Source organism: Rhinichthys klamathensis, unplaced genomic scaffold (genome assembly GCF_029890125.1).
Source record: "Rhinichthys klamathensis goyatoka isolate OS25496 unplaced genomic scaffold, OSU_Roscu_1.1 h1tg000174l_1, whole genome shotgun sequence".
NCBI lineage: Eukaryota > Metazoa > Chordata > Actinopteri > Cypriniformes > Leuciscidae > Rhinichthys > Rhinichthys klamathensis.
In genome coordinates this window covers 335,328-359,000 of record NW_026606704.1, presented here as the reverse complement: position 1 = coordinate 359,000, position 23,673 = coordinate 335,328, and the positions used below count along the sequence as shown (strand labels likewise).

At 38.1% G+C, this 23,673-nt stretch overlaps 1 protein-coding gene across 2 annotated transcripts in view; it reads right to left on the bottom strand.

Moving 5' to 3' along the window:
• lrrc1 (leucine rich repeat containing 1) overlaps nucleotides 1-23,013 on the bottom strand; it is a 64,012-nt gene extending 40,999 nt beyond the window's left edge. The window contains exons 1-2 of one of the 2 annotated variants that reach the window (XM_056260155.1): nucleotides 22,492-23,013; nucleotides 2,100-2,217 (exon numbers count right to left, since the gene is read on the bottom strand). In XM_056260155.1, the coding sequence (XP_056116130.1) occupies nucleotides 2,100-2,217; nucleotides 22,492-22,650 (277 nt within the window). In that variant the 5' untranslated portion in view covers nucleotides 22,651-23,013. The remainder of the gene's footprint in view (nucleotides 1-2,099; nucleotides 2,218-22,491) is intronic. The other variant, XM_056260156.1, reaches the window with a different exon arrangement.
• Nucleotides 23,014-23,673: the final 660 nt, after the last annotated feature.

Below are 23,673 nucleotides of genomic sequence, written 5' to 3'. Positions count from 1 at the left end.
TAAACAACATTAAAGAGCATTGGGAAACTGACTCTGTCATCCACAGTGCTTCAGTCCACTAAAAAACATTTCCTGCCAGCGTATTATTTCAATTGTTTTCAATGGGAGCGCCACATATTTAAAATACCAGCAGCATTTCACGCTCATCACTGTCACGGTTTACCCAGCCGTCCAATCACAGTGGAGGAGGGGCGGGACCAAAACCAAACCGGCCAACCGTCACATCCTGATCGAACAATGACAACAACGGAAAAAAACATTTAAAACAAAGGCTAGAGCAAGTACGTTACATTGTGTATTTTTCAGCATAACTTGTGTATTTCTGTAGCTTGAATTAAGTCTGTAGGTTTAATATAGAGAGCTATACGACTCTAGATCACCCTTTCTCTTTCAGTTTGCTCTGTTTTTTCAAACACCGAACTTCAAAACTCATCGACTTTTCATTCTTGAATTGAACTTTTGCCTGTTTGGTGATTACAGTAACCGCTTCAGACCGGTGTGTGACCACCCATTTTTAAGCATTAATTTTGTTAAAAGAAAGAGAAACGTGGAAAGATCAGGCGTTATTAAAGATCAAAGCGCTACAGATATTTTCTTGTAAAATGTTGTAATCTGAGTTTTCATCAGGAATTACTCTACTGAACATGATTAAATTAAACATTAGTTGAACTAATGTGGTCTGACAGCTTCAACATAAGCATATCCCATCGATGGACAACCTCGCAGGAGGTCTGTCTTTATACGTTTTATTCAAAGTCAAACGCCTATAGAGAAACTAATGGGATTTTAACTGGTGCGCTCTATTGGTTGCTGTGTGTGCAGTGGACAGCAAGGTAGCTCACAAGGGTTTGGAAAACAGCCAATATTTCAATAATTTATGTGCCTGCCATAAAAAGGTGCTGTAACTAAGAGAGATCAGAGTTCAACTAGAATATGATGTCAATTTATAAGCCAGCCACTTCCCAGTTAAGAGCATAAACTGTTCTTAAAGGGACAGTTCACCCAAAAATTATCAAAAAATTCTGTCGTCATTTATTCACGCTCATGTTATTCCAAATATATAATATAAATGAAATTTTTTTTATATTATATTTTATAATACAGTCAAACCAAAAATTATTGACACCAGATATAAGGTTTTATATTTTTTTTACTAGTGGGTGCAGGACAATATAGTTCATTTTTATATAAGTGAGGAGAGCAAAATAAAGTAAACTGTGACATTTTATACCCAGATATTCTTCATACAGTGACTACCAGTGACATTTATAAACATTTGGGAGCAAAAATGATTCCTCCACTTTGAGCTGATCATGTTTTCTTAAGTGTGTTTTCTGTAATTGCTAATGCTCTTTTTACACACAGACTGAACAACATGAAGCATTGCTTGGTCATTGGTTGAGCTAAACTGGTATTATCTAATTGTGTAGTTAAATTTAACAGCTGACAGATATTCAACATAATTCATGTGTGAGAGTCTAACAGAAGGACGGACAAAACCAGTCAAATATCCACTGATCTGATTCAGTTCTGCTCATATTGTATTACCATTTTCTAAAACTATAGCGATTAAACTGAGATAATGTGAGAAATGTTGAAGGTGTCTGAATACATTTTGGTTTGACTGTATATTTTAAACAACATTTGGACCCCATCGACTTTCATTGTATGAACCATAAAAACAACAATACATTTTTTGAAATATCCTCTTTGGTGTTCATATAAGAAAGTAAGTCATACAGGTTTAGAGAGGCATGAAGGAGAGTAAATGATGGCAGAATTATAAGCTTTTTATGAAATATCCCTTCAAATGCATTTAAAACCACGAGACACCACAAGTCCAGGCTAGTTTTAAAAAGGGCGCTTGAACAAATACAGTAAAAATAGCCGAAACGAAAACTAAATCTCGGGCGTGGATGCGCTGAATTACTATGACCGGCGCTGAAATGTGTGTAATTGCTGAGCACAGAAAACCAGCAGCTGAAATATGTTGGGCGTATGCTGGAAGCGTGTGGGAAGGGCAAGACACACACGAGGCCAAAGTCTCTCAGACACGGACAGTAATTAAACAGTGGGCTGATAAGGCAGAGAGCGTTTACCGTTGCGGGAGATGTCGAGCTCCACGAGCAGGTTGAGGTTCGCTATGTCCCCCGGCAGCCGCTGGATCTCATTGTCACTCAGGCCGAGCTTTCTCAGCTTCGTCAGGTTGAAGAATGGCTGAAACAGAGCAAGAAACAAGTTAATTGCTATTGCAGTTTGGATTAGCGACGCACAATCATCAATACACGGTGCAATATAGTCGTCAAGTCAAGTCAGCTTCATTTATACAGCGCTTTTTACAGTACTGAGTGTTTCAAAGCAGCTTTACAGAGATAACAGGAAAATAATTAAACAAAGTTTGTTTCTAGAAGAAAATAGTGTAAGTTCAATCAGTGATGGTTCATTTCTGTTGTAAAAAAGTTATTAATTTAGTTCATTTATATATCTAGCCGCTCTCAAACAGTGATGTCATTGTCCAGCTCAGTTCAGTTCTCATATAATGGTGTCAGTGCAGGAGATCAATAATATTGCTGAATATTAAATGTCCCCAACTAAGCCAGCAAGAAAACATCCCTACAACTTCTGGAAGTGAACATCAGTGTTTTACTGTCGCGTAAGAAGTGTTATTAACATCAGTGTAAAGCACAGGGTTCAGGTTATCCTACATTAGGGTTATTTAACAACAGAAACTGAATAATCAAACATAAAAATAACACACTTAGTTTTTTACTGTATGAATTAAATATATACAGATTCTTATTAAAGCGAGAAAAGTTATTCAGCCGAGAGCAGCGAGTGATTTTCTCTTTGTCTTTTGTTCATGATCAGTTATTGCAAGCCGTTGCGATATGCATATCGCGATTTATACATTTGCGATATTTCTATATATTGTGCAGCCCTAATGCATAGTAGTTAAAGAATCATAATATAAAGTAGGACCAATGTTGGTAACTAAACAATTTTGGTCAAAAAAAACAAAAGCGACAAAGGTGACAGTGGCAATGAACCAAAACTAACAAGTTGTGTTATATCTATCTATAAATTACAGGAACGTCTGTCTGTCTGTTAATCGCATATCTCTCGAACCGTTAGTCCGATGGATCTCAAACTTGACAGGTGTCTTGCTACGGGCACGAGTAAGTGCAGTGCCGAGTTTGACGTTGTTTGGATTAGAAATGCAAAAGATATCGCTAAAAGAAGCACACATTGGTTTTTGCCGCTCTAGCCGCTGGCCACTCCCCCTCTCACACCGCACACTGAGTGAGCACAGCGCAGGACCAGAGACAGAGGGACGAAGAAAGCAGATTTGCTCCCTGAATCGTTGCGCTTATTCATTTGTTAACTGAATCTGCAAGTCAGCTACGCTGTTTACTTCTTAATATTATATTTAATGCGTTCGCAGTCTCTTTCACGGCCATCATTTGTAGTAAATGCTATTAACGTTATGTGTCATGCGCGCTGAAGTTAGCATGTATATGTTAACTATGTGATGTTTAATATGCTATGGTATTTCCCTGGTATATATGGTATTGCCCTGCCTATTCAACAGTATATAGCAGGCTTTAACGAGCTTAACGAGTATAGTAATCCTCTTACCGATCGTGTGACAGCAAATCTATGAAGGTAAAATGATGACATCAAGAATCGCATGCACAGGGTAAGATTTGTAAAAGCGTACATAAGATTGCAAGCGTAAATTAAATTTGCATGTGCAAGAGAAGATTTGTAAAGGTGTAAATCGCCCGCAAAATAAATAGGATCTGTATTCTTCAAACTTTCATTTTTCCGCGCTTATACTTTTGGCACGGTTTTTGCGCACAAATGCGGCCAAAAGCACTGCAAGCCTGTGAACAGCAATTTGCAACCGAAAACAACAGAGGCAGGAACTGCAAAACAGATTAACTGCATAAAAGTTTAATATATTTCTTTAAACCTACGCTGTTTACTTCTTAAGATCTATCTATCTATAAATAGATATTAAGAAGTCAACAGCATAGCTGTTTTTACTTCTTAATATATCATTTAATTCTGGTGCGCTTAACATTTTCGCTATCTTTCACGGCCATGTAAATATGATACTGTCATGCTTAACATTACCGCTATCTTTCACGGGCATGTATCTGTATCCACTCTAAATATATCCTCCAATGCATCATTATGTCAGTATCAGTATGCTTTCTATGCACAATAGCTATGCAATTGCTAAAAACACACACAAAAAAATTATTTTACACGGGCATTTTGCACTAGTACTGTATGATTGCAGGACTAGTGTTTGTGTAATGCTGTGACCTTTAAAGGGTTAGATCTCCCAAAAATTAAAATTCTGTCATTTTCTCCCATTTATGTATTTCCAAACTGTATGACTTTTTTTTTTCCCATACAAAGAAATCAATGGTGACCAAAATTGTTTAGTTACCAACATTGGTCCTACTTTATATTATGATTCTTTAACTACTATGCATTAGGGCTGCACAATATATCAAAATTATCGAAATATCGCAAATGTATAAATCGCGATATGCATATCGCAACGGCTTGCAATAACTGATCATGAACAAAAGACAAAGAGAAAATCACTCGCTGCTCTCGGCTGAATAACTTTTCTCGCTTTAATAAGAAGCAGTATATATTTACTTCTTACAGTGAAAACTAAGCATTGTTTTATTTTTACATTTGATTATTCAGTTTCTGTTGTTAAATAACCCTAATGTAGGATAAGCTGAAGCCCTGAACCCCGTGCTTTACACTGATGTTAATAACACTTCTTACGCAGTAAAACACGTATTTAGCCTAGGTTATATCATTTTAAATATATTTTAAAGATAATTACGTTTATTTCACACACTTTAAGCATTATGGCATATCAAATATCGCATTATTTAATGAGTTATCGCATATCACATTTTTCTTCAATATCGCACAGCCCTACTATGCACTTATGTATAAAAAAAAGTCTTATTTGGTACAATGCTTACATTTGAAATACATATTGCAAAACAGTTTTGATGTGAATACGGGTACGGTTAGGACTGCTGGTATGGATAGGTTTAAGTGTGGGTTAATGGGTTACAACAGTGTAATTATAGTCAATATGTACACTTACAGTACAAAAAGGTTTTTTTTCACATTTAAGTACATTGTGAAAACATACACAATAATTGCGTTGTATCAAATTATTCATTAAACTGTTAGTAGATAGTAGTTAAATAAAACACATAACTAAAACACACGTGTCCCCACATTCTTCAAAATATGTTTTGTGTTCGGCAGAAGAAATGCATTCAGGTCTGGAATAACGAGGGTGAATAAATTATGCCATAATTTAAATATTTTGGCTGAACTATCCCCAGCTTATTGAAATTAAAAAAGATGATGGAAATGCCAAGATGCGCATAAAATCCACATAAAAGATGAAAACATGGGATGGAAATGGTGGAAACATGGGATGGATTTATTTAATATTACAATTTTCCACGCAAGTTTAATTGACAACTTTGGATGGAAACATGGAATAATACTAGATTATTACATAATGAATATTAGGCAGAACACACTGTTTAATACAGACTTTTTTAAATAATATTAATAATAAAGGGAATAAGTTGTCATTGTTGACTCATAACCATAACACTTAGCATGCAAATGTGCCGCTCATTTATCATCTCGCATAAATAATGACTTTACATTCCCTATTCAATATTGTGAAAAAAACATTGTAGGTCAAGTCGAGTGCAATGCATTGTGGGGTTCGCGCAGTTCGCTGCACATGTAGTGGGTTTTCTACGTTCACATTTCTACGCAGAAATAGTGAGTATGATATTCTAAACATTCCCTATGCAAAGTTTAGAGAGGATTATGGGTCATTCTGATGCTCTACTGACTCATATTTGAGTATTATTGATGTGCCGGTCTAGAAATGCCAGAAACTCCCCATGCATGAGGGGTAAAACCCAACCGAGTGTCCCACAATCAATGCACACAAAGACACAAAACTAGTTAAAAAGGTTAGCAAATGTCCAGTGGCCTGGCAAGAGCAGCTCAGTGTGTGGCTCTGATGTAATCTGCTATTCATGTCGCTCTGACCTACTTGTTGAGTTCCTCCCACCTCTCGCTGGCACCATGGAGCATGCTGGGAAAACTGCATATAAGCACCCCATAAAACAGCACAATCAGATGGAGGCCTTCACACACTAACAGTTCCTCTGCATGTGTTCAACTACACGACACAATGCAGAAGTGTAGAGCAGATCCGGGTGTGCAGTGGGTCTGGTTACGGCTTCAGTGGATACGCTCGCATTCAAAGCTTACAGACAAACTTTTGAATCCTTAATGGGAATCATTGGATTTAGATTTAGATTCAGGCATTAAGGTGGTTTATATAGTAGGCCTACCTATCTGACAGTTACCATTTAATTTATTTACTCTGGGAATTATCCAAGTTAACGTCGGTAAATTACGGAGTGCCACAAGGCTCTGTTTTAGGCCCTCTTCTATTTTTAATATACATGCTGTCCCTTGATAATATTATTAGAAAACATTGGATTTCTAATGCTATTGTGACGACCCTGAGTCTGCTGATGCAGGTCGTGGGAGTTCCTGATTGGTTTTCCTCATGCTAATTGCTAATTAGTTAGAGTATATAATGGCGCTTTATCATTAGGCCTTTTTAACATTTTAATGACAAATTCAATGTGTACCACTGTAGTTGAGGTCAAGAAAAATATTCATGACACAGTTATAATGGCCTCATGACAGCCAATGTCAAAACCAGCCACATGACAGTTTAATGTAATGTTAACCCATAAAGCTCAGTGCTTTCTTAAGTTTGATAATTAATCTGCTATGTCATGTTTATGACATATTTATGACAATTTATGTTGTCTTGTTAATGTCAAATTGTCATGACCAAGACACTGACAGGTTATGATGTATTGGTTTATGTCAAGGTGTCATAACAAAGACATCTAAAACAATGTCATATTTGCATTCAAAATGTCATAATTGAGCGAATGACACTTAATGACAGTTGTCATAAACATGCATAAAACCTCCTTCATACTCATGTGTCATGTCATGATTATGAAGGTGTCATGTCAGTCTTATGCACACCCCTTCAAGTAAAGTGTTACCGTAACATCAAATGTCTGTGTTATGTTGGCAATCGGCGTGTAAATGCATATAATGTCAACAACACAAACGTACAGAGAATCAAAGGCTATCCAGGGATAATGTGATGATGTATCGTGTGACTCGTTAGCTCCGCCCACGACCCGCCTCCAGGAGCTCTGCTGTTGTCGGGAAGAATCAGTACAGCATATCTGTCTTTGTCTACTCTATAGGTACTCAGCATTAACATGAGACTGGCAGAAACTGTGTGTTTCATGTGCCCTTTAATGAATCTTGTACTTTTTAACCTCTGTAATTAGTAGTAGCCGTGTTTCCATTCCCCTTCAAATTGCGCAAATTGAAATTGCGAATTAAAAATATACACCCAATGGAAACACATAAATTTCGCAAAAATTACCATATAATCGCAAAAAAGTTTACGCTCGCATGAGGGGGTTTTTCAGGCGATTCGAAAAAGGAATATTCCGCAAAACTGCCATGGAAACAGTTTTTGCGCATTTACAGTCACCTGACGTAGACGGCGCGGTGTGTTTGGACAGAAGACGAGACGCAGTTCTTTATTAAACGCATAAAAGACTAAAAGAATTACAGGAAAACTGGATTCTAAACCTCAAAGAAACGCCACAATCACGAGCTGGAAGCAGAAATGAGGAGAAACACAGCGAAACTCCTCATATGTGCCGCTCACAGTATAAGGGTCTTTCCCTGCCATTAATGCTTGGATAACACACACACACACACACACGTCTCCTTCAGTTAAAAATATGGCTAGTGCGATGGCTGTGATATATGTAAACTCATCCCAACATCGGTTGCCATAATTATTGGAATGACTGATCGCGAGAGGAAACAATTACGTTTCAGTCGCATAACAGTTACTGGAAACGCCGTCACTTCGCAATAGGTTTTTAACAACATTTAGAAAATATTGCAAAAGTTTTGCGCAAATCTGTAATGGAAACGTGTCACATGATAGACTGATATTTTGGGTTGATTATTCAGTTGATATTTGGACATTTTGAGCCAATAACTGCATCTGACCCTTCAGCCGGTTCCTCAGACAAACACACTCGCCGAATGTTTGGTTCCTGTGGTAATTCCCCGGTAGAGGAGCTTTCACACTGGAGAAACGGCTTTTTTTATAGTTTCTAGAACTAAGTTCCCACTTTTTGGTGTATTTGCACTGTATGAGCTTGGACAGATTTTTAGTTAAAGTAACGCTTTTTGGGGGAACTAAATGAGCTCCTACTTTTGCTTCCAGAGTAAGGTCCAACCCAGCCCAATAGTACCAGTGAAGTAGGTGTACAATGATTGGTCGAACATGTGCCATTCAAAACACCAGCACCTGCAATATTTAAAATGCTGAGTAAACACAGTGTATATACTTACTCCACGAACTAACATACAGAAAGCTTATGTTAACGGCATTTACCTGTCGCTTTTTCTTGTTCTTTTCTAGGGCTGGGATTTGATTCAGAAGTCCTGATTCGATTCAATTTCATGAATTTTCACTGGCCCCACCACAATTTTTTTAAAATAAATTAATAAAATAGTTATAGTTTTTGGTGACCCATGTATCCTTGCATTGTAATAAATAAAGTTAAGACACTCAATTTTAGATACCAGCGAAATTTAACAATTCTCGAATCCAGTTTTGATACCACAGCTAAAACTACTAACTAATATACATTTCAAGGATTATTAAAGACAAGTAAACAGTCATTAATAGAAAAAGAACAAATAATTAAACTACAGTAGTCACCGTTTAAAGTAGATCAAAAAAGTTCGTCAAAGTTGTCCTAAGACAAGAACGGGTGATGTTCAAAGTTCATGTATAACTTTGATGACAGGTTTTGATCCACTTCAAATGTTGACTACTGTACAAGCAATAGCACAAATAAATCAAATAAATACAAAAGAACAAAGATACAACTGAAATAATCAGTGCTTTTAAGGTTTTTCAGGTAGGTCTAACAGTAGTTTTCCGGGACAGAAACTGAATACAGTGATCAAATGTAAAATAACACTGCATATAATCTTGACTGTACAAATTTAATGAAGGTTAATCCTTATTAAACTTAGAAAAAAGTTGTTCAGTGAAGAGCAGAGAGGGATTTCTTTGTCTTTTGTTGTTTGATTAACATTCAAATACAGACAGCATCAGGAATATTAGGCTACTGTCACTTTAAGACTAATGCACAGATCCAATATACTGATACACATATTTCTCCACTGTTCACTTAAGCCATAGCCGACTATGTTTACTTGGATACTCGTAAAGGGCATTTTGGGATAAATGTGTGTGAATTTGTCCATTTAGGCGCAGGGGGACGTGAAAGAGAATTCATTTTTATTATTTGCACGCTGTCTTCGGCTGTCGCGCTCGCGCAAGGTAGATAAGAGGATGACCAATTATAGTATATATTAGTATAACTGTTATATTATTAACCAGTGTTGGGGAAAGTAACTTTTAAAAGTAATGCGTTACTCCCTAAAAAAAGTAACTCATTGATAAATCAATTACTTTATATGGATAGTAATGTTAAAAAAAAACAATAACGAAAGAGCCTCTTAGATATAATGTTGTAAATTTATAAGTAATGTGTTACATTAGTTACTTGAAAAAAGTAATCTGATTAGTGTTCACATTACTTGTAATGTGTTAGCCTAACACTGCTAATAACTATATTAGTAAATGTAACATTTAAATATCATTTATAAATGTAACATAGTATATCAAAACATTATGTTTTAGTAATGAGTACCTTAATTAAAATACCTTTAGATTAAAGGTGGATTGCTCCAATATGTATGTCTTATTGTCTGATGAAGAGCTGCTTGAAACATCACACTGTAATGTTCTGCTGAGCCCAATCACTTTGTTGTTGATGGAGCAACAAGCTGACTTTGTATTGTATTGTTTTGTCCTGTTGTAAAGTTTCATGTTTTGCATAACCTCTTCTTGTTTGAGTCCATTCTGCTTCACAATAAAAGGACCTGCTTTTGCACAGTCCATATAGAGTGCATTAGTGCCCAATACCCATCCACTTTTGCAGCGTTGGATCCGGAAGTGTTTTTTTTTTTTCCCATAGGGATTTTTTTTTAAAAAAGGTCTTCACTAAAGTGGTAGAAGCATAAACCAAAACAAACAGCTTAGAGGTGAACCACAGCAAAAAAAAAGGTACAAGACTATGCACTTAAACTGCTTTAATGAGGGAAAGAACTACAATCCCATGAAGCATTGCGAATCAAACATTGTTGAAAACAATGGAGAGATTTAAAACTATTCTTTTAAAGTTGTTGAGCATATCTATTGAAACGATATATTTTAAGTTTATTGCAAAATATGCACGTATATATACAAAAGGTTTGATTATGATTGGGGACATTTTCTGTATAGCATCATGGGTAATGTAGTTTTTCACCACAAATGAATGTGATTATTTTTTTAAATAAGTTAAAAAAAAATGTGGGCTGATGGCAAAAACCACCAAATAAACTTGGATTGAAGAGAATTTATTTTTTATTTTTTATTATTCAGGTAAGCTTTACAACTCCGTTGGACAACCAGCAGAGAACGGTGTGAAATTGACTTCAAAAACTGACTGCTCTTTGAGTTCCATGCAATAAATGAAAAATGCATTGCGTTTCACAGAGCATTTCAAACACAGTCTGGCAAAGCATCTGAAGACCTTCATGGGGATTTACAGGAAGCCACAACAAAGGGGAGCAATTTTGGACATCATGGTGTCAAAAAAAATAATAATAATGCAAATAATTTCATATGCCTCAACTTGCATGGACAGTTTTGAGATTTATAGAAATGGATCTCTTAAAAATAAAAAAAATTAAGTCTTTTTTATTCCACTTATGCCGTTCCAACTCTGACCTGTACTATTTATTTTTCTTCCATGAAACACAAAGAAGAATATCAAAGCTTCTCATTTCAATAAAACAAAACTGGATGGTGATTTACACTGCCAAGCACTTTGAAGTTATACAATTGCTTTGTGTGAGGAACAGCACAAAATGTAAGTTTTGTGCCGATAATCATCATCTCTGCTACAGATCAGATCATTTACTGACATCTAAATTACACTGGTATTCAGGTACAGGCATTAAGGTGGTTTATATAATACCTATCTAATAGTTACCATTTTATTTATTTACTCAGGGAATTATCCAAGTTTACGTCGGTAAATTACGGAGTGCCACAAGGCTCGGTTTTAGGCCCTCTTCTATTTTCAATATACATGCTGTCCCTTGATAATATTATTAGAAAACATGTTAGCTAGTTTTCACTTTTAGTTGCCACTGTTATCCTGAAAATACTCAGATAATTTAGAGATTTCATCTGGTAATGATGAAATATAATAAATGGACTGCAAAAATGGTAAATGGACTGCATTTATATAGCGCTTTCACAGACCCAATGGCCACCAAAGCGCTTTACATTTGCCTCACATTCACCCATTCACACACTCATTCATACACCGACGGGCGACGGCAGCCATGCAAGGCGCCATCCAGCTCGTCGGGAGCAGCTGGGGTTAGGTGTCTTGCTCATGGACACCTCGACACTTGGTCAGGTGGAACCGAGGATTGAACCACCAACCTTCCGGTTTGTAGACAACCCACATGAACCACTGAGCCACTGCCGCCCTCCATATAATAAGTTGACAGAGTGTGTTAAAGATATATAAATTTAAAAAAATTGAATGACCAGTCATTTTCTTCTATAAATGCAGATAAGACTTATATTATTTATTGGACCAAAAACCTGTAGAATACAATTTGCATAGAAGGATTTACTGTTACTTCATCCTCTACAGTTAAAGACCTGGATGTTATATTACACAGCAACTCATCTTTCATATGTTACAAAAAACAGCTTTCCACCTCAGAAACATCGCTAAGCTAGAGAACATGTTATCTATTTCTGATGCACAAAAGATAGTACATGTATTCATGACCTCTAGACTAGATTACTGTAATGCATTACTAGCTGATTGTCCAGCATCCTCAATAAACAAGCTACAGCTAGTCAGAAATTCAGCTGCTCGAGGGACATATTGTTTACAAGATACTTTACTGACGTCTTTCCGCGATTAAAACACAGATTGAGCGATTACATGAGACGATTCATTTCAGCAAGTTGTACTGTATCTTTCAACATTCCTTTAGATGTCATTTTTGTGATTTATTGAATGGGAGAGGCGTAACATATAATGTTTGGTGAGATTTTGTTCATGTATCATCTGAAAACAGCACAGACAGATAGAAAGATTTTGAGGAAAACATTCCAGGATGTTTCTCCATATAGTGACTTCAATGGGGTCCAACGGGTCGAAGGTCCAGATGTGAGTTTCAGTGCAGCTTCAAAGTCTCGACACGATCCAGCCGAGGAATAAGAGTCTGATCTAGACAAACCAGCGGACATTTTTAACAAAAATAAACATTTATATACTTTTTAACCACTAATGCTTGTCTTGCACTAGCTGTGATGCGACACACATTACGTAATCACGTTGAAAGGTCACGCGTGTTCCGGTTCAGAAATGTAGAGTAGGGCGAAAAACTCCCTCTCATTTTCTCCTCCAACTTCAAAATCGTCCGACATCGTTGTTTTACCTTTTACTTATTTTAATTTTTTTTGTAAATGGCGTTTGGCTTAGACTTTGCAGGTTCGCTTTGTAAACACTTCCGCCTACGTCACGCTTGACCTTTCATCGTGATTACGCATCACAGCTAGTCCAAGACAAGCATTAAGTGGTTAAAAAGTATATACATTTTTATTTTTGTTATAAATTGGCCGATGGTTTGTCTAGATCAGACTCTTATTCCTCGGCTGGATCGTGTCGAGACTTTGAAGCTGCACTGAAACTCACATCTGGACCTTCGACCCGTTGGACCCCATTGAAGTCACTATATGGAGAACAATCCTGGAATGTTTTCCTCAAACACCTTAATTTCTTTTCGACTGAAGAAAGAAAGAAAGACATGAACATCTTGGATGACGTGGGGGTGAGTAAATAATCAGAAAATTTTAATTCTGAATCAATCGAATCAACATCAATCGAGAAATCAATATTTTCAAACCAGTTTTGTATTTTTGTATGATAATATTCCAACATAAAAACTGGAGAAACAGCAAGAAATCAATGTGAGACGCATGTGTGCACAGACACAGACATCCTCGAAAAGACAAAATGATTCATTCAACTGCACTTGACCTCCTAATCTCACCTTCAGAAAGCTGACTAACCCAGCGACCAATGAAATGAAACAACCAGAACCACAAACAGGCCATTATCAAAAAGAGAAGAACAGAAATGCTACTCTTCTTGTTTTCTGGTCCCTCTTCTCTCTCTGTAATAAACACATCAGGGTTGCGCAGGAAGAAAACATCGTCTACACAATAGACACACAGAGAACCCTCCCAGACTGACACAGGTACGGCACACAATAGAGCTCTTAGACTCGGAAGTTCACACCGCAACACTTCCGTAACGATGGCTGCTATTGTTTATAAAAGGTAAGGAATGAAACCAGCAATCCATGAGAGAGGACAAAAGCATCAAGTGGTGTTGGCGTGTTATTGGGCGGATACATTGACAAACCGGCCGCTGAAGCGTAAAACTGAACCCGTTCTTCCAGTTCATGAAGCCTTCGCCCCTCCTCCAGCCTTCAGCCTGCTAATACACGTTTACATTACCCTTTTTAAACCCCTCTGTCAATATTTGAAGCCTGATTGGAATCAAACACAGTTAGACACAAAGCTAACAATGATAACCTTCCGAACCCAAGAAGATACACATCAGGCAACATATGTTTAATACAAATGAAGAAAAAAAAATGTATTTGCTATGTGAGTGCCAAATTCTACTACGTTTTTTTATCTCTTATCATTCTGAAGAATTTCTCATATCATTTTGACCCATTTACCACAATAAAACAATGCAGCGGTCGACTGGCCATCTATCCGAATCTGCCTATTTAAGCACACGATTGGTTTTAGTCGGGGTGTAACAATATATATCGTGACACAATATAATACAAAAATTCAACAACATGTATCGTGGACAGTGACAATATGTATTGTGTCTAGTTCACCCAAAATAAAAATTACTGTGTGTGTAAAAATTCAAGTTTTCAGAGTTTTAGTGTCAGTCCTACATTAAACTACTATATATGATGTTGAATATTATGTATAATAATGCAATGGGGGGATATTTCTGTGTCCTGATAACGCCAGATGTCTGATGTTACCAGTAAAAGTGGCCGACATTATTATAAATATATCTAGTCAATGACAGAGAAAGCATATTCGTCTAAAATAATTCTGTATTTTCATCTTCAGAATCATGAATATTGTTATTCTGGTGTCTCTATTGTCCTGTGCTTTGGGTTTCCAGCACCAAGTCCAAGTCTATTCATTTACACTGTAATATCAAATTTAGCACTACAATAGCAGTACTTTTTTTGTAACCTTTTATCAAAGTGTCGCAATAATATCGTATCGCGACGTGAGTTCAGTATCGTGATATGTATCGAATCGTGACATGAGGCTATCGTTACACCCTTAGTTTTTAGTTTTATATTGGCTGACCTCTATTTCCGGACTTGCAAGCAAACTGCAGCGAATGCTTCGAGTGTGTGTTTGAAATCGGGAATGGTGAGAGAACATTGTGCTTTGTACATTTTTCCTCTTCAAACCAAAGTTGGGTCTTCAGCCGACAAAGTTTAAACCCCGTCTGGCTACCGCTCTTCCCATAATGCCACGCATCAGGTCAGTAGACGGTCACGAGCGCCGTCTACGCTATGAAGCAATCCAGTCGAGTGTGTTTGACTACCTCTGGAAGTGGTGGAAAGTGGAGCAGCTCAACACGTTTTAGACCCTGTTTACACCTGTATTTTGCGTCGTCCACTTGTGATCCGATCGACCAAAACGCATCTTATTACCAGGTGTAAACAGGGCCTTAGGAATACTAACACACACTGTTTAATGCAGCTCAGAGGTGGCATCATTTACACTCCAATTGCATAAATAATGCTGTGAGAATAATGTTAATATTGAAATAAATGATGCTTTAAAACGAGTCATTCATGCAACCAATTCGTTCGAACGGCTGATTCATACGGGAACAATGCTAGTGACTCCCTGTGTCTAACTCTCACATATCTAAGTACAAAAATGCACAAAGAAAGTATGTGAAAAGTCCCCGATGACCAACTACTTCCACCCAGATTCTGAAAAATGCGAATCTGATGGACATTTCTCTACGCATTACAAGTCTGCTGTGGTTTTGTTTGACAAATGGACAATATTGTGTCTAAAAAATATTAATTTCTTGTTTGTTTAACTGCTGTATAAAAGCAATATTAGATATCACATTCGCAATCATGCTGATTTTCCGGAAAAGCGGCCTTCTTGCACGTGTGATATTGCTTCATCATCAATGATATAAAATTATTTTTGCCCGCATGTTTTGAATTTTCAGGGCATTCTAGCTCCATTCTAATAGGCTTTATGTGTTTGTTTTTACAAAGTGAGTGGCATAATGTCAGCTCACACACTGGAAACCATTACAACATTATCACAGATGATATATCTCACATACTCAGCCCTACTCTAACCCCGTATTCAACATAACAAAGGATTAGCAGAGCTTTCTGAGAGCGCAGTGATGCCGACTAGCACCAGACCCAGTCTGTATCTGACTGGGCAACAGGCACTGGTTTCCTCCACACACACATCTTTCGTCACGATTAACTCTCCTCACAGCATTCCTCACATTTCAGGCCAAACAACAAGTCTCGGATTCCAGGAAATCTGCACGATAAGAGCATTCGCATATAAACCGACAACAAACAGGCTTTAAGACATGGTTTTCCAGCTCTTCCCAAGCCCATCTTTAACCTCAGAAAGAGAAAGACTAAACTCTACGCTTTCGGGTTTGTTTTGGACTCTTGACTAAACGCACTACGGTCGCTTTGGGCCCACATGGTGCAAAGGAGAGTGAAATGTCCAACCATTAACTCAATTCTCTCTCAGTATCCACTACTGAGATGTTTATGTGTCTCCGGAGAGAAAACTATTGCTTGCTCTCACAACAAAAGTCCTACTTTATTGACTTTGCCAAACAAACGGAGATGTCAAACAGGTTGAGAGCACATTTTACAGGAATGGCAATCATTCAGAGTATTCAGAGGTTGTGTTCTGGTTAAAACATACACTTACACCCTCAGATAGAGTATTTTAAGAAGAAAAATGGCTAAGCTTCAAAAAAGACATTATTCCAATATATTATTGACATTTTGTCGTTAATTCACTGACAAATTCAATCTTCACAAACCACTGAACTTTAGTGAAGTAGATCAATTCATTTCATAAAAGATACAACTCTAAACAGAATAAATCATTAACCAATAGGATTTTGCTAATTTCCTCAGGAACTGGATGAACATGTCAAAATAATAAGTGAACAATTTCTCACACAAAACTATTGTATACTTTCAGATACTTTTCATGATACTTTCATGGTGCTTCAGTAAAAGCTTCATTTATTATATATACGCATGCAAAAAAGCATCCAGAACATTATTCAAAGTTCTTCCTTGTGGGAACAACACAACGGCAAGTAAATGTAGACAGAAATGACATGATCTGTGCACAATAAAAGTTACACTTCACTCTCACTAAAAGTTTCCAAAAGGGTTTTTCACAGCAATGCCTCTCAGTAAGTTCCTAAAAGAACTATTTTAATAATCTAAAGAATCTTTCTCCGCTATAAACCTTTCGAGGAATGGAAAGGTTCAATAGATGTTAAAGTCCCCCTGTAGTCAATAATTGTATCCCTTAAAACTCATCTTTGATCACCAAAATGACATATTTAAAGTTTTTTCCTTGAAAAAAAAAGTCTTCATGCCTTAAAATATCTTGAATGTAACTCGACACCCTCGCCTCATTTAGTATACGCGGTTCTATGAATATGCAAATGTGCCCCGCCTCCACTCACTCACTCAGCTCAGAGATCCACTGGTTGACGATCACACGTTGATCTGATTGGTTACAAGGTCGTTTGTGACGTCAGAAACACCAGCGATTTCAAACCGTGTTTTTGAGACTGTCTTTGGTTCACTGCAGTTTTAAGGAGGAAATACTCAGCAATGCTGTCGACTTATGAATTTATACTTTATTTATAATTTATACTTATGTCTTAAAGCGTATTAAAAACACCACACAGACACATAAACAACATTAAAAACTTAATTTTCACCACAGGGGGACTTTTAAAAGAACCATTTCCATAGATGTTAAAGGTTCTTCATGGAAACATCAATGCCAAAAAATAACCTTTATTTTTAAGAGTGTAACAGCAGTTCCCTTAAAAGTATTAATTGGACAGTATACTTCAGAGCCACTGGAAATCAAGGTAAACATGTTCAGACATGAATAAGTGATATCTGAATTCAATGGTTCAAGCAGCTTCAACAATAAATGGTTAAAAGCCGGAATGCATTCAGTTCAAACACTCGGTCCTTAAAGGGAAAGTCTGACACGCAGCCAATTTACTGGCGTTTCATGTTTCCACATGTCTCTAATAAAACACAGCTTCAATGTTTTTATCCCAGCAATGATACGGTGGAGACCAATAACAGCTATTAATTAGACAAAAATCACAGCTAATTAGACAAAACCCCATATCTGTGAGCCGCAGAAGTGGTTCTCTTTTCTCATGCTGGCTTTAGCGTGAAAGAGACTTTATCCTGCATGAAACCGGCTCAAAGACTATCAAACACACTTGCGAGGGAAATACCCTGGAATTCCCTAAAACAAGATTATCCCTTCAAGAGAGCCCACACAGATAAGCTCAAGACAGACTGACACGATAGTCTTCAATGTTTTATTGCCTTTGAAGAAGAAGCGCAAAGCATTTCATTGATCTGGGAGATTTAATTCATTACATGGTAAAGAATCACAGCGAGCGATGCTATCAGTACCGCTTTAGAGCAAAGCAAACGTGTGCTTTTACAACCTCGCTTACCGCATCCTAGAAGTGAGATTCAAGTAAACGAGAGGGGAAAAGCTTTTTGAGTTGATGTACCAATGAGACGTGAAGGGAGTTCATCATGGTTAGGAGCCTTTAAAGGGTTAGTTCACCCAAACATGTAAACTCTGTCAGTAATGACTCTCCCTCATGTTGTTCAACCCCGTAAGACTTTCGTTCATCTTCGGGACACAAATGAAGATATTTGTGATTAAATCTGAGAGCTGTCTCACTCCTCCATAGGCTTCTAAGGGATCGAAACTGGCCGGCCCAGAAAAGTTATTAAAGACATCGTTAAAATAGTCTGAGTGACTACAGCGGCTCAACCTTAAGTTTATCAAGCGACGAGAATACTTTTTGTGCGCAAAAAAACAAACAAAAATAACGACTTTATTCCACTATTCATTTCCTTCTCTGTGGGCCTCGAGTGAGTTCTCGTAGTGTAACAGCGCAGCGCTTCTGGGTTGTACGCAAGCGTGCCGCACAAGCCCTGAAAGGTGAAGCCAAAGCGCCTCGATCGCCCCCCGGTGGCCGGTCCTAGTATAGCTCATAAGCCCCGCCTCCCCGTGTTATTCAACGGCACGTGAGACCAACTAAACAATTAAATTACACTTCAAATATAGTTTTTTCCAAATATGGCTTCTGTCATTTACTGTAGTTTTTATCACGCTGATGTAATTTCAAGTGTTTGTTTTTAAATAAGTTTGTTTTTAGTTAGTTATTTGATGCGGTGGTGGTGACATCATGATTGACAGCTGTGATTGACAGGTTCTCTGTCACTGAAGCACCAACAGACTTTTTTTCAGGATCTTCGGAGGACTGAGGAGATTGGAGCTTTAAATTTAAAGTCCCTGTAAAGGCAATTTCAAAAAAAAATTCTAAACACTTTATAAATGTTAGAAATGTATTGCTAAAACATATTACAAAGACTGTGAACTGTGAAGTACTGAATTGTGGAGTTAGACCGTTAAACAGTTTTTCACCATTGCTATTTTCCGGATTTTCTGGGCGGGGCTAAAACGGGGCTCGATGACGCACTGGAGCCCTTGAGCTCCTGGACACGCCCCTACTTGATGACGCACTGGAGCCCCTGAGGCTGGCCGCTCCTAACAATATTATAGAGCACATTCACATCAGTTTGCCGCTCAATCGCGAGTTACTGTCAGTACTATTATTAGTAACACAGCCTACAGATTGCTAGCTAGCTATGCCTTCATCACGGAAATGCGTGCTACCTGGATGCGATCACCGGATCAGTACAAAACAGATCGGTGTCCTTGTTTAAATTTCCGAAAAACGATTACATCAAGAAGAAGTGGATTAATTTTGTGAAGAGTCAACCTTGATGGAGAGCTGAGGATCACTGCCAAAACCCGCCTCTGTAAGTGATCATTTTACACGGGATAGTTTTATAAATTTTCGTCGGAGATAACTGTCTGGGATTCACTGATAATCCGCTGTTACTGGTGAATGGGGCCGAACCGACTCCCGCCTCAGCCTTCATCCTCCCGTCACGCCGACAACTGGTGCCATCATCGGCAGTGCGTGCCCACCGTGCGAGCATCCATTCCGGCTGTAGTTGAGTGTGGCGAGTCGACGGCAGCTTTCCTGCGAGTGGGCGTGGTTTCAGCGCAGCCAGTGGACACGCCCCCAGCGTTTGAGAGCAGCTCATTTTTTCAAGATTTTGATAGCTTATTTTATGTACTTGCTGACTTTTTTTATCATTCAAATTTGGCTGGGTGACTAATAACAAATTTTTCTGTGGTGTGACAAACTCAAAACACATACTTAATTTTGACTTTACAGGGACTTTAATATCTAAACTACAATTAATTTTTAAAAAGTGCCGGAGCGTGTGCTCGCGATTGATTCTGCGAGATTGAGGGCGGGGCCTTGATTTCAGGGCTTTACTTCCGGCTCACGACTGCGCAGGTCTGGTCCCGAGATCGCTTCTGCGCAGACTCAAGTACAAGATGTCAGCGCCATATCAGGACACTGGCGGCTTCAGTTCTGACCAATGGAAGAGAGCGAAGGGGCGTCGTCCATCTTTTTTTACAGTCTATGGTTGTACGTCACACGCATCACACACATGACCAGCGTCGGCCAATAGTGAGCCTGTGTGTGACGTACAACACAGAAGCGCTGCGCTGTTACACTACGTGAACTCACTCGAGGCCCACAGAGAAGGAAATCAATAGTTAAATAAAGTAAGTCGTTATTTTTGTTTGTTTTTTGCGCACAAAAGGTATTCTCGTCGCTCTAGGAACTACCAGTGATGTAAGTGTACGCTGATTGGCCGAACGCATGCCAAACGAAACACCGGCACTCGGTACTCCACGAACATCAACGACAAAGGCTAATGTTAACGGCAGTTACCCGTCACGTTGGGTTCATTTCTCAGCCTTGATTATATGTAGTATTGCAAGTTGCCTTCCTTTTTGCTCTTTAAATTGCATAACTTGTACGTAAGGTTGGGAATCGAAAATTACTTGAGGTCAGGAATCGGATACTTGTTATAAAATTTAAATTTCGATTCCTCTCATTCCTCTTTAAACAAGCGTTAGACTCTGTTTTCTGTTCACGTGTGTATCAGTGTATCGGATCTTAAAGGGACAGCACTAATATTCCTGCCGTCTCTATAATAACACTAATCACACAACACAAGACGGAGAGAAAATTCACTCGTTCTTCACTGAATAACTTTAGTAATGTATATTTTATTTATAAACTGCAGTGTTATTTTACATTTGATTACAGTTTCTGTACCTGAAAACCTGAAAATCTTCAAACACTGTTTATTTCAATCGTTTCTTTGTTCAGTTGTATCAATTTATTGCGATTGCTATTTTTTATTTGTTCTTTTTTAATTACCGAGTGTTTACTTGTCTTTAATAATGCTTGAAATGTATATTAGTTAGGCTAGCTGCAATTAAATGTTTTCCAATAAGACTATATTTGAATGATATCTACGTTGTTGTTTTTTTTAACCTTATTAGAATCGAAATTTGGGATCAATAAGCAGAATCGAAATTCAAACGATAGCCCTACTAGTTCCTTGTGGGGTCTGAGCTTAAAGCCTTTGAGTTTTCTGCCAGGATATTTCCCCACGCCATCACTGTGCAGAGCAGGGAGAGTTCACTGGGAACACACACTGATATTTCAGGCCCCACAATGTTTTTCTCAACCACATTTTGCTGAGTTGTAGTGTTCTCTGCCGTCTGCACAATGACAGTGGTCGAGTTTCAAAGCCTCGTGATCTACCTAACTAGACAGCACTTTAGAGAGTCATAGGTGCGTTCATAAAATATAGCATTTTGGGCATCAAAGAGGTGTTACTCGTACATCATTTGAAACATGTATCTGATGCCCAAAAATGCTGCTGACTCAAATTATGTCTATGATTCCAACAATGCTGACTGACTCTCAATGTGTGTGATAGTCAAACCTGCTGCTGATTTGTACACACCTGATGCCCAAAAGTACAGCCCACACACTACCAGTCAAAGGTTTACAATGTTTAAAGTCCCCCTGTGGCGAAAATCCAGCTTTTAATGTTGTTTATGTGTCTATGTGGTGTTTTTAATACACTTTAAGACAAACAATGTGTAAATTCATAAGTCGACAGCATTGCTGAGTATTTTCTCCTTAAAAAAACAAAGACAGTTAGAAATCGCTGGTGTTTCTGACGTCACAAACAACCTTGTAACCAATCAGATCAACGCGTGATCGTCTGAGCTGAGCGAGTGAGTGGCGGGGCTCATTTGCATATTCATGGTTGAGTTTTAAGTGATACCATTATTGACTACAGGGGGACTTTAAAATTAAAGTTTTTGAAAACACTAATATTGTTGCCTATAACAATTCATACGTTTTTTTTATTCTAGTTGGCTAAATTTTGAAATGCAATTTGGTGATCAAAGCTGAATTTTTTTCAGCATCATTACTCCAGTCTTCAGTGTCACATGATCCTTCAGAAATTATTCTAATGTGATGATTATGTATGTTGTTGCCAAGAAACCTGCAGCTACTGACTATAACTCGACTATGAAACTGAAGCGCCACTTTTGATGCCCAAAACTGCATTGTGACTCGGAACATAACTCGCCCATAACTCATAAACTGCTGATGCCTCTCACACACACACACACACACCTGCCGACTCCGAGCGCACCTTTGCTGTGTAAACACACAGCTTGTAGTGTTTTGAGACACGGCCCACAAATGCTTCTCATTCATTTAAGAAGAGTGTCAGCCAGGACAGATCTCTTACCTTGGGAAGATCCCGGAGCTGGTTCGCGTCCAGCAGGAGCTCCTCCAAACTCGCTCGGTATCGATAGATCTCATCCGGGACGAAGAGGAGCGAGCAGTGGCGCTTATCGATCGACTCGATGTGACGGTTACACCGCCACAGGGGGATACAGTGAAACATCACGAGCAAAACCCTGGAGAAATGAACCCCGAATGCTGGAAAAGTTAAAAAATATATAATAAAAAAACCGGGAACGGCGAGAGCGCGCCGGAGCAACTAGTGTCGATCACAATCTATCGATCTCACGCGCACAAACATGCAATAATAAACACGTCGCGCTCCACTTCTGCAGTTTTCTTTCCGCTTTTTTCACCTTTCTCGCCACATCTTTAACAGGAAGGCTGAGGAGAGTCCCGTATGTTTCTTTGTAAGCGGTTACATGTCTGTTTAGCTGCGTTTATTCCGTATTTTTTCTTATCCCGGAGTTTATTTCCTCTTAGTCCAGTTTCTGACCCGGAACATTCACTCCCTCATTCCAGGTCGACGTCACGAATCCCATCGGCTCCTCCCTTCTTTCTTTCTGTCGCTCAATCCCTCCCTCCCTGCACACACACACACACACACACACACACACACACCACCGTCAGCTGAACTACATGAACTACACTTCCCATAACACACCTGCTGTCCCTGAAGTGTGATGTGACATTCAACAAGTTATATCATTATTCCAAAAAAATATCTATCTATCTGTCTGTCTGTCTGTCTGTCTGTCTGTCTGTCTGTCTGTCTGTCTATCTATCTATCTATCTATCTATCTATCTATCTATCTATCTATCTATATATCTATCTATCTATCTATCTATCTATCTATCTATCTTTTTATCTATCTATCTATCTATCTATCTATCTATCTATCTATCTATCTATCTATCTTTTTATCTATCTATCTATCTATCTATCTATCTATCTATCTATCTATCTATCTATCTATCTATCTATCTATCTGTCTGTCTATCTATCTATCTGTATATCTGTCTATCTATCTGTCTGTCTGTCTATCTATCTTTTTATCTATCTATCTATCTATCTATCTATCTATCTATCTATCTATCTATCTATCTATCTATCTTTTTATCTATCTATCTATCTATCTATCTATCTATCTATCTATCTATCTATCTGTATGTCTGTCTGGTTGTC